Genomic DNA, 12,154 nt, shown 5'->3' on the forward strand with positions numbered 1-12,154 from the left:
TTTGTTTTGAAATGTCTTTGTTCCACTGCATCATTACCCTTCAATAGGCGGTTAGTAACAGTGTAGGGCCTTGTCATTTACATAGCGTTGATATCTGAAGGCTGAAAAGAAACAATCTGTGCAAAATATGTGTTCGCGAAGAAAGTCGATAAGATTTAACGTAATGAAAGTTTATTGTTCATGTTCTAATTCTTTGAAATATATTTTTATTTGTTTTACAATTATTTACAGTAATATTGCTATGGATAACAATAATAGAAAATAAAAATGAAATCTACAAAATGGGTATACAAAAGGAAATGCAAACCTTTATACACAAATGCCCCCTGTACAGATATTGGGGGGTGGGGGCTGTTTTTGAGCCCCCGGGAGTGGGTTGCCAATCCATACTGTATTGTGTCCCTGCTGCCCTCCGATACCAGGAGGGTGTGTTTTATGTCAGCTGTACGTGCTGCCCCCATTACTGGAATATATCGTTGTGGGGGGGGATTTGGTGTCAGCCGTATGTGCTGCCCCTGTTACCAGTATATATCAGGGGGGATGTTTGGTGTCAGCCATATGTGCTGCCCCCGTTACCAGTATATATCAGGGGGGATGTTTGGTGTCAGCCATATGTGCTGCCCCCGTTACCAGTATATATCAGGAGTGTGTGTTTGGTGTCAGCGTGCATGCTTCGGATTTGCTCTTGTCGACACCCCCAGGTGCACTTTCGCCCTTTGGCTCCCCTGCCCTGCCCTGTGTTTTACCTTGGTGTCTTCACCTGCCTCTTACCCAGTATTATCTCTCCCTCCGTTGTCTGATCTGGTCCTCCCCCTTACTGATAGGTTGCTGGTCGCGAATAGGCAGGTGAATATCCTCCACGTGCTGCGGAAGCCTTCCTCCGATCCCCAAATGGCGTATTTTATTTCTGCCAATATGAGATACTCTGCCAAGTCAGACAGCCAGTGCGACAACAGCTTTGGCTGCTCAGAGACCCCGAAGTCCACTGCTAGAGGGCACGGCTCCATTCGTACCATCACAACCTTGGACATAGCCTACCCGACGAGTCTGGGGCAAGACCAGGGTCTCCCTGGCACCATACACATATGTCCTCCACCTCTGAGAAAAATCCACTCATTGGTGTTCTGGTTAAGTACGCCCTGGGCACCGCCTTTAGCTGAATAAGGCTCAGCCCTGCGCATGAGGAGCTGGACTTCACTCGGTGCAGTGTTTCGATCCAGAGTCCTTCCCTATCTCTATGCCTAACTCTTCCCACTTCTCCCACATCTCGTCCAGTGGTGATCGTATCTCCTCTAGTAGCCGCCCATACATGTCTGCAGTTTCAGTCCCCTCACTCGCCCACGGTCAGCATTCTATCCAGGACTGTTCTGGTAGCTGGGAGAACATCACTGTTTCCTTTAGGAGGATGTCCCTTATTTGTGTAGCTTGTTCCCTTTCAGGAGCTGGAGCTTATCCGTGAGTTCCCCCAGGATCACTACATTGCCGTATGTATGAGTCCCCGACTGTCAGTACTCCTTCGTCCTGTCTCCACCTATTCAAGGCGTCGATAGTCGCGGAGGGAGGGGGGTAATCTGATGCTTCTTGCAGATGGGGGCCATGATGGAAATTGTGGTCTGTTTGCTCCGTGCTCTCTGTGGCTACTACCACTGGGCATCCTTGGGGGAGAATGAGAGTGCTCAGAGGGATTTCTCCTCCATTTTAACCCATTCCATTCCCAGCACCCCGACCCATCCACGTACTCTTTCTGCAGTAGCTACCTGGTGGTAGACTAGCAGGTTCAGGAGGGCCACGTTCCTCTTTCTTTGTAGTACATTCTTTCTGATCCATGGGTTCTTCCCACACGCAACAGCAACTTCTCAAGTACTGGTCCTTTCCCCCCCCTTCCCCCCGTGGGTTCACGGTGAAGGTTTTGCACTTGTTCAGGTTAGGTTTGTAACATGAGAAGGCTCCGAACTCCCTTAGTAATAATAATAATCACTTATTGTCACAAGTCGGCTTCAATTAAGTTACTGTGACCCCCCACTCCCTCCTCCGACCACTCTCCCACCACCCGACCACTCTCCCCCCCCCCCTCCCACCTCCGTCCCCCCTGCCCCCTCCCCTCCTCCCCCCCTTGTCTCTCTCCTCCTCCTCCAACCTCTCTCGCCCCTCCGACCCCTCTCCCCCCCCTCCGTCCCCTCTCCGCCCCTCTCCCCCATCTGCTTCCTCCCCTCCTCTCCCCCCCCTCTCCGCCCCCTCCCCCTTCATCCCCTCTCCCCCTCCGTCCCCTCTCCCCCCCTGTCCCCTCTTCCCCCTCTGTCCCTTCTCCCCCCTCCGTCCCCTCTCCCCCTCTGCTCCCCCTCTCCCTCTCCGCCCCTCCCCCTCCGTTCCCTCTCCCCCTCCTTCCCTTCTTCACTCCCCCCCCGTCCCTTCTCCCCTCTCCGTCCCCTCTCCCCTCTCCGTCCCCTTTCCCCCCTTCTCCCTCCGTCCCCTCCCCCCTCTCCCCCCTCCGTCCCGTCTCCCCCTCTCCATCCACTCTCCCCCCTGTCCCCTCTCCCCCCTCCGTCCCCTCTCCACCCTCCGTCCCCTCTCCACCCTCCGTCCCCTCTCCATCCTCCGTCCCCTCTCCCCCTCCACCCACTCCCGCTCGGTCCCCTCTCCCCCCTCCATACCCTCTCCCCCCCTCCATCCCTTCTCCCCCCTCCGTCCCTTCTCCCCCCTCCGTCCCCTTTCCCCCCTCCGTCCCCTCCCCCCCTCCATCCCCTCTCCCCCCTCCGTCCCCCCCTCAACCCTCCGTCCCCTATCGCCCCTCCGTCCCCTCTTCCCCCTCCGTCCCCTTTCCCCCCTCCATCCCCTCTCCGTCCCCTCTCCGTCCCCTCCGTCCTCTATCCCCCCTCCGTCGCCTATCCCCCCTCCGTCGCCTATCCCCCCTCCGTCCCCTATGCCCCCTCCGTTCCCTATCCCCCCCGTCCCCTATCCCCCCTCCGTCCCCTATTCCCCCTCCGTCCCCTTTCCCCCTCCGTCCCCTCTCCCGCCTCCGTCCGTTCTACACCCTCTGTCCCCCTGCCCCCTCTGTGCCCCCTCCTCGCCCTCCGACCTCTCTCCCTGTCCGTCCCCTCTCCCCCCTCCATCCCCTCTCCCCCCTCCATCCCCCCCTCAACCCTCCGTCCCCTATCGCCCCTCCGTCCCCTCTCCCCCCTCTGTCCACTTTCCCCCCTCCATCCCCTCTCCCACCTCCGTCCCCTCTCCGTCCCCTCCGTCCCCTATCCCCCCTCCGTCCCCTATCCCCCCTCCGTCGCCTATCCCCCCTCCGTCCCCTATGCCCCCTCCGTTCCCTATCCCCCCCGTCCCCTATCCCCCCTCCGTCCCCTATTCCCCCTACGTCCCCTCTCCACCCTCCGTCCCCTCTCCATCCTCCGTCCCCTCTCCCCCTCCACCCACTCCCGCTCCGTCCCCTCTCCCCCCTCCATACCCTCTCCCCCCATCCATCCCTTCTCCCCCCTCCGTCCCTTCTCCCCCCTCCGTCCCCTTTCCCCCCTCCGTCCCCTCTCCCCCTCCATCCCCTCTCCGTCCCCCCCTCAACCCTCCGTCCCCTATCGCCCCTCCGTCCCCTCTCCCCCCTCCGTCGCCTTTCCCCCCTCCATCCCCTCTCCCTCCTCCGTCCCCTCTCCGTCCCCCCCATCCCCTATCCCCCCTCCGTCCCCTATTCCCCCTACGTCCCCTCTCCCCCTCCGTCCCCTCTCCCGCCTCCGTCCGTTCTACACCCTCTGTCCCCCTGCGCCCTCTCCGCCCCCTCCTCGCCCTCCGACCCCTCTCCCCCCCTCCGTCCCCTCTCCCCCCTCCGTCCCCTCTCTGCCCCCTCCCCACTCTGCCCCCTCTCCCCCATCTGCACCGTCCCCTCCTCCCCCCTCTCCCTCTCCGCCCCCTCCCCCTCCATCCCCTCTCCCCATCCGTCCCCTCTCCCCCCCTCCGTTCCCTCTCCCCCCCTCTCCCCCCTCCGTCCCCTCTTCCCCCTCCAACCCCTCTCCCCCATCCGTCCCCTCTACCCCCGCCATCCCCTATCCCCCCTCCGACCCCTCTCCCCCCTCCACCCCCTCTCCCCCCTCCGCCCCCTCTCCCCCTCCCGCCCCCTCTCCCCTCTTCCCCCTACGCCACCTCTTCCCCCTCTGTGCCCTCTTCCCCCTCCGCCCCCTCTTCCCCCTCCGCCCCCTCTCCCTCCTCCGCCTCTTCCCCCTCCGCCCCCTATTCCCCCTCCGGCCCCTCCCCCCCCCTCAGTCCCCTCTTCCACCTCCGTCCCCTTTCCCCCCTCTGCCCCTCTCCCCCTCTGCCCCCTTCCCTCTCTCCCTCTCCACCCCCTCCCCCTCTCCCCATCCATCCCCTCAAACCCCTCTTCCCCATCTCCACCCCCTCCTCCTCTCCCTCCCCCCCTCTCCCCCTCCGTCCCCTCTCCCCCTCCGTCCCCTCTCCCCCTCCGTCCCCTCTCCCACCTCCGCCCCCTCTTACCCCTCCGACCCCCCCTCCGCCCCTCCGACCCCTCTCCACCCCCTCTCCCCCCCTCCGTCCCCTCTCCCCCTCCGTCCTCTCTCCCACCTCCATCCCCTCTCCCCCCTCCGCCCCCTCCCCTCCTCCCCCCTCTCCCTCTCCGCCCCCTCCCCCTCTCCCCCTCCGTTCCCTCTTCCCCCTCCGTCTCTTCTCCCCCCTTTGTCACTTCTTCTCCCTCCGTCCCCTCTCCCCCCTCCGTCCCCTCTCCCCCCTCCGTCCCCTCTTCCCCCTCCGTCTCTTCTCCCCCCTTTGTCACTTCTTCTCCCTCCGTCCCCTCTCCCCCCTCCGTCCCCTCTCCCCCCTCTGTCCCCTCTCCCCCCTCCGTCCCCTCTCCCCCCTCCGGCCCCTCTCCCCCCTCCGTCCATTCTGCCCCCTCCTGCCCCTCTCCCCCCTCCGCCCCCTCTCCCCTCCTTCCCACTCCCCCCTCTCCCCCTCCGCCCCCTCCCCTCGCCGTCCCTTCTCCCCCTCCGTCCCCTCTCCAGCCTCCGTCCCGTCTGCCCCCTCCGTCCGTTCTCTTCCCTCCGTCCCCTCTCCCCCCTCCGTCCCCTCTTCCCCCCTCTGTCCCCCCCCAACTCCGTCCCTTCTCCCGTCTCCCACCTCCGTCCCCTCTCCCCCCTCCGCCCTCTGTCCCCTCTCCCCCCTCCGTCCCCTCTCCCCCCTCCGTCCCCTCTCCCCCCTCCGGCCCCTCTCCCCCCTCCGTCCATTCTGCCCCCTCCTGCCCCTCTCCCCCCTCCGTCCCCTCTCCCCTCCTCCCCAGTCCCCCCTCTCCCCCTCCGCCCCCTTCCCTCGCCGTCCCTTCTCCCCCTCCGTCCCCTCTCCAGCCTCCGTCCCGTCTGCCCCCTCCGTCCGTTCTCTTCCCTCCGTCCCCTCTCCCCCCTCCGTCCCCTCTCCCCCCTCTGTCCCCCCCCAACTCTGTCCCTTCTCCCGTCTCCCACCTCCGTCCCCTCTCCCCCCTCCGCCCTCTGTCCCCTTTCCCCCCTCCGTCCCCTCCCCCCTCCGTCCCCTATCCCCCCTCCGTCCCCTCTCCCCCCCTCCGTCCCCTCTCCCCCTCCGTCCCCTCTCCCCCCTCCGTCCCCTCTCCCCCCTCCGTCCCCTCTCCCCCTCCGCCCCCTCTCCCACCTCCGCCTCATCTTCCCCCTCCGCCCCCTCTGCCAGCTCTCCCCCTCTCCCTCCTCCGCCTCTTCCCCCTCCGCCCCTCTTCCCTCTCCGACCCCTCTCCCCCTCCGTCCCCTCCGCCCCCTCTTACCCCTCCGCCCCCTCTCCACCTCCGTCCCCTCTCCCCCTCCGTCCCCTCTCCCCCCTCCGACCCCTCTCCCACCTCCGTCCCCTCTCCCCCCTCCGTCACCTCCCCTCCTCCCCCCTCTCCCTCTCCGCCCGCTCCCCCTCCGCCCCCTCTCCCCTCCGCCCCCTTTCCCCCTCCGCCCCCTCTCCCCCTCTCCCCCCTCCGTCCCCTCCCCCCTCCGTCCCCTCCCCCCTCCGTCCCCTCTCTCCCCTCCCCTCCCCCTCCGCCCCCTCTCCGCCCTCCGCCCCCTCTTCCCCGTCCGCCCCCTGTCCCCCCTCCATGCTGGCCCGGGGTTTGAGACGTAGAGCAGCATGTCATCAGCATAGAGTGAGACTCTGTGCTCCATGTCTCTCCTCTTGGTGCCTCTCCACCCCTTCACTGATCGGAGAGAGATAGCTCGTGGCTCAATTGCCAGGGCAAATAGCAGCGGGGACAAAGGGCATCCTTGCCTTGTTCCTCTGCGCAGCTGGAAGCGTGAAGAGTTGGTGGTGTTTGTCTGTACGCTCGTAATGGGGGCGCTGTACATGAGTTTCACCCACGAGGCAAATCCTGGCCCAAACCGTTCCAGTACCTCCATTCAACTCAGTCGAAGGCCTTCTTTGCATTCACGGAGATGGTGACTTCTGGTGTCTCCTCCCCAGGTGGGATCTTGATCACAGTCAGCAGGCGCCTGATGTTCGCCGTTAGTTATCTGCCACTCCAAGATGACGGGTTGGCTCTTGGGGGCATAACAGCGTGCCTGGAACACCAGTGCGGAGATCGGAGACCGAGGTGGAGACCCGGTATAACGAGGGCCATGCTGCCACCTGTGCTGTCATTGAGCGCTGCATCCGATGCCTGGACCACTCTGGTGGTGCACTGATTTGTGGTGGTCTGCTGTGCCCTCCAGAACCTGGCATAACAGCAGGGCGACATTTCTGGAGGAGGAGGAGGGACATGTGACCTCATCTGAGGATGTGCCGGAGGACAAGCCCGGGGAATATAGGCGGGAGAAGCCAGAGCATGGAGGACAGGTGGCATCAAGAGGTGGGGACAGCCAGCTGTGGCCTATGGCCTTCAGTGCCCTTGGCTGACACGCTCTGGAGGACCCTGGATGAATTACGGGTGCCTCTGGCATCGCCATGCCATGCTATTCTGCCCTGGACCTTGAGCTGCACCGGAGTCAGAAGGTGTGGGATTTGAGTGAGGTGGAGACCCCTCGAGGTCAGCCTCCAGTGCTCCCTATTCCTAGATGGTGCCCACAGGGCACTGGGGGGTCTCCATGGGGAAGAAGGGCAGCTGCAGGGAGCTCCAGAGGCCTCTGCATCATCTGGCTCTGCCAGTCCTGGCGCATTCACATTGTCTGCACCATGGTGTTGACACCCTCAGCAATGCTCCTCAATGACCAAGACATGCTCCAGAGTGCCTTGGCAATGTCCACCTGCATTTGGGCCATGCTCTGCAGTGCATCAAAAAAGTCCTGCATCTAGATGTCCTTCTCTAGCCATCTGGGTTGGCCACTTACAACTAGGGACAGAGAAACTCGCAAAGCCTAGCGGGTAAAATGGACAAGCCAAGACTCAGGCAGGCTCAGAGCCTGAAATGCATATTTGTCAGCAAAAAGTCCAGACGGTATCGAAACTCCGTCCAATTAGCATTTTAATGGGTCCGATTAGCATTTGATGGCCCATCTTCACCAAGACAAAGAACTGGTACTCAAGCGACCGGGACAGTCCCAGACATTTTGGCGCCACTCCCTGTTCAAGAGAAACGCAAACAATGGGGTCAGTGACTGCCCACTTTGGACACGCCCAGCCATCCAGATCCCCGCCCACTTATTGGCTAAGGAATCGAACGGAGTGATCAGAGATCACCCAATTAGTAAGGCCCAAATTGAAGGACCGCCCAAAAGAGCGCGAACCCCCCCCCCCCCCCCCCGAGTATAAGAAGAAGAGTTTGCCATATGTTCGTCCTCTCTTGGACCTGGTGCCCAGTCACAGCCATCGCCAATTGCAGCAACACCAGAAGCGAGTCCAAGTTCAACGCCCGCTACCAGACGGATGAGCCCAGCTGAGCAGCAGTTACTCCTTCAAACCCGAGAGATCCAGAATTGAACAGCGGCCACTGTTTTCTGACCTAAGCCGGGTGCCCGAAGTTAAGTACAGGTTGTCTTAGTTGATAGGTGTAGTTAACTAGTGGAGTTTATGTTGTGTGACTAATTGTGTGTAAATAAAGTACCCTTGACCTTGAACTAACTAACTGGTGTTTGGCTCTTTGATCGCTAGCCGGTTGAAACTTGTGGTGGTATCATTCGATACCTGGCGACTCTAAGCATTCGAACATAGATGACATAAAAAGGGCAAACTCACTGATTGCCATAATTGGAACAGAGCCACTGAAAAGACTAGAATAAAAGAAACTCACAACAGTTATTGGCGACATCTAACGGGATTCGACCCAGAAGTGACCATGTCACTCCGAGAGAACCCACAAAAGCATTTGAATTAGAATCCAAATTGGCAAAGTAAAAGAAACCACAAGCGAAGCCAGTATCGATCAAACCTCCAGAATTCGGAAGTGTGTAATTTGCATGCGTACTAACAAAGGGATACAAGGTAAACTCGATAGATTTTGTTGCGTGAAACTTTCGGGAGTTGCGTAAACCGGAAAATAGCTTGAGCCGTACCCGTGTTTGCACCACCACTTTATTTCCAAATTTCCAGGAGTCAGAAGTATTTGTAGGGATGGCCATGAAGGCAATGGAACGCCTTATGCATCCACAAGAGCCCGAGGTCGCAGGAACCAGTAGATCAGAACAGTGTCCCGTATAGGAAGAAGAGATTAGGAGATACCTAAAGGGGAAAGGATGGCCCTTATGGTCTGAGTTTTGCGCGAATGAAGAGACAGGTCCTGGCAGCTAGGACAGACTTGGTGGGACAGCCTGACCGAGATCCATAAAAGGCGTTTGACTAAGGTTTGTAAGCCGATGGCAATCGTGTCCTGTCTGGCACAATTGCGAGGCACAGAGGAGGTCATGAGGACGATCCGCAAGCAGCTAGAGGAGAAGGAGAAAAGGTGAAAAATTAAAATTGCTTATTGTCACAAGTAGGCTTCAAATGAAGTTACTGTCAAAAGCACCTAGTCGCCACATTCCAGCGCCTGTTCGGGGAGGCTGGTACGGGAATCGAACCGTGCTGCTGGCCTGCCTTCGTCTGCCTTGGTCTGCTTTAAAAGCCAGCGATTTAGCCCAGTATGCTAAACCAGCCCCTCTGGCTGGCACAATTGCGAGGCACAGAGGAGGTCGTGAGGACGATCCGCAAGCAGCTAGAGCAGAAGGAAAGGGAGATTTAAGTGAAAGCGAGTGATTAAATGTACAGCTCCGGGAACAGTTAGCAGCGAAGGACAAGGAAATGGATGATGTCAAGAGGCTGTCTCGCCCACCTTAGCAGCTTCCAAATCCAATACGCTAAGGCCTACCAGTACACACAACGTGCTGTAATGGTAAGAGAAGAGACAGAGAATCAGGTACAGCAGTTAAAGAAACAGTGCGATGATCTACAAGCAGCCCTCCTAGCACTCCATAGTTCCACCACGGAACAGAGACAGAGTTGGTGGACCATGCCAAATGCAGGCAGCAAATTGCAAGGTTGCAATCCCTACTATCAGTTCAAAATGGGTTTAGAGACACCTTTGGCCCACAGCTAGACCAGGAAGACGACCCCGATTGGCAGGAACTCAGTGAAACGGCCCAACGGTACGTAAGCGAGACCAAGAATCAAAATAGAGCCCCCCAGGCCCCTAAAAGAAAAGCACCCACACCACCGACTGCACAGGCAGCATACAACCCAATGAACCCCATTACCACATAGCGCAGGGTTATCAGAGAAGACCAACCCGATTTTGTGTACACCACCCCATTATCTATCACCCAGCTATGAGATGCCCGCGAGAAGATAGATAATTTCCACCCCACATCAGACCCAATCACTTTTTCAAGTTAGTGAAACAACAAACCCTCATGTATGGTTTAGACTAGCCGGAACAGGTTAAGCTCATAGTTATGTGCTTAGACCCCTTAGTTAGTTCAGCCCTTCCCGACCCACAAAATGTAGGAGGAGGTAGCCTCCAAGAAATGAAAACGGCCATTTTAGACGCCATAGGATATAACAGAGGAGATCCGGTAGACGGATGCAACCGGTGCAGGCAGAAAAAGGGAGAGCATCCAACAGCGTTTGCTGGATGCCTTTAGATCCATTTTACTGCTGTATTTAATGAGTTAGCCCACGCCCATTTATCATCAGACAATACGGCCAAATGGACCCGTACATTGGTATCCCACGCCACAGAGGCAGGACAGAAGGCATGCGCTAGTTACGACCCCTCAGACCCAGCACACAACGAAGTGTGGGTTGTGAAACGATTGGTCTGTACAGAAAAAGACAGAGCATGAGAGAGTAGACGCCACAATGAATCCAGTAAGGGCACACCAAGACCCCGCATGGGTAAATGAAGGCAGAGTTACAGCGCAGCACCCCAAGACACAGGAATGCTATAATTGTGGACAGAAAGGACATTGCGCCCGAGAATGTCAAGCCCCCCCCGAAGCAGCAAAGGAATCAGTACCCAAACGCCATCCCCCCCCCCAGAAACAATATCCGACCCATTCACAGCGTTAGTGCCCGCCCAGATAATTTGGCCATGAGTGGCACCGATTGACGGTGTTCGGGCTCCACAACTTGGGTCTGCGATACCATTTGGGATAAGTCCGGAAGACCGGTAGTTGCAGGCACAGTCCGGGAACACCCTGTAGAGTTCCTTTGAGACACAGGAGGGTCCTGAACCACGTTAAACTCCTCCATCATGTACCAGAAGGAGATATGGCCCACTACGGATACCATTACCCTTAGTGGCTTTACAGGTCACCTCCAGCAGGGACACATCACAGCCCCTATGGACGTACAGCTCGGTAATATTAGGACAAAACATTTGGTTGTTTTAGTAGACTTGCCCCAGGCAGCAGAACACATCCTAGGCATCGATTTCATGAGCGCACACAACCTTTCATTCGACTCAGTCAACCGATGCATATGGAAAATGGCTAGAGCAGCGCGAGCTCCTGCCACGCTCACAGTAGGAGATTATGCCCATAGAATCAGCTCAGTAGGAAAGTACTGGTTTGATCCACAAACCATTACCACCGACAAAGCGGTTAGAGAGGTCTTGAAAAGACATAAAACAGCATTTGCCCAGCACAAGCACGACTGCGGCAAAATCCCAGGTATAGTAAACATTACAGGTCCCGATCCCAAGCCCCAGAAACAGTACGGCTTCCCCCAGCAAGCCGAGGAAGAGATAGCCAAAGTAATTCAAAGTTTATTGAATCAAGGCATGATTCGACCCATTGCATCGACAAATGGCCAGTAAGAAAACCCGATGGATCATGGCGACTGACCATCGACTACAGAGAATTGAACAAAGTGACTTCTCTAGCAGCCCCCACTGTTGCCACAAGTCCCGAGACCATGTTGAGACAGGGACTCCAGTCAAATATTTTTTGGGTATTCAATATCAGTAATGGCTTTTGGTTCATACCACTGGACAAAGCATGCCAGTATAAATTTGCGTTTACCTTCCAGGGACAGCAGTACACGTGGACGTGCCTTCCACAAGGCTTCCACAACTCCCCCTTCATTTTTCACAGACAATTGGCAAACAGATTATCTAAATTTTCTCGCCCTGAATGCCTTGTTCAGTATGTGGACGACTTGCTCCTACAGACTGACACCAAGGAAGAGCACATCTCACTTCTTTCTGAATTATTAGAACTCCTTACAATTATGCAAAATTAACCCCAAGAAAGCCCAATTCCTTCAGGAAAAAGTCACATATTTAGGTACGGTCATCACGCATGGGAAGCGTGAAATAGAACTCAAACACATTGATTCCATTGTAAATTTGGCCTTGCCCCAAAACGTTACAGCACTCTGGTCATTTATAGGACTGGTTGGATATTGTCGGAACCATATAGACGGATTCGCCACAAAAGCAGCCCCACTTTCCGAGCTACTAAAGAAACAGGCCCCATGGAAATGGCTTCCACAGCACACGGATGCCGTGGATGCATTGAAACGCGCCCTGAGCACAGCCCCCGCTTTGCAAGCTCCAGATCCCCACTCCCCACACGCGATAGAGGTAGCGACCACAGACCGAACCCTTTCGGCCGTACTCCTGCAGGAAAGGCACGATCGTCTAGGACCCGTAGCCCATGCCTCACGAGTCTTAGATCCGGTGGAACAAGGATTTTCAGCCTGCGAAAGGCACCTGTTCGCAGTTTTCTGGGCGGTACAGTACTTCTCGTACATAACTGGACTC

The 12,154-nt window shown here is 57.8% G+C and overlaps 1 protein-coding gene across 1 annotated transcript; it reads right to left on the bottom strand.

The window, feature by feature from the left end:
• Positions 1-225: 225 nt before the first annotated feature.
• LOC140411362 (uncharacterized) lies at positions 226-6,380 on the bottom strand. The gene is made up of 5 exons (XM_072500483.1): positions 5,733-6,380; positions 4,816-4,896; positions 4,258-4,311; positions 3,452-3,527; positions 226-239 (listed from the first exon to the last, which is right to left on the bottom strand). Exons 1-5 carry the CDS (start codon positions 6,378-6,380, stop codon positions 226-228), a joined length of 873 nt encoding a protein of 290 aa, XP_072356584.1.
• Positions 6,381-12,154: the final 5,774 nt, after the last annotated feature.

The sequence above is a fragment of the Scyliorhinus torazame genome, chromosome 4 (genome assembly GCF_047496885.1).
Source record: "Scyliorhinus torazame isolate Kashiwa2021f chromosome 4, sScyTor2.1, whole genome shotgun sequence".
NCBI classification, from domain to species: Eukaryota; Metazoa; Chordata; class Chondrichthyes; order Carcharhiniformes; family Scyliorhinidae; genus Scyliorhinus; species Scyliorhinus torazame.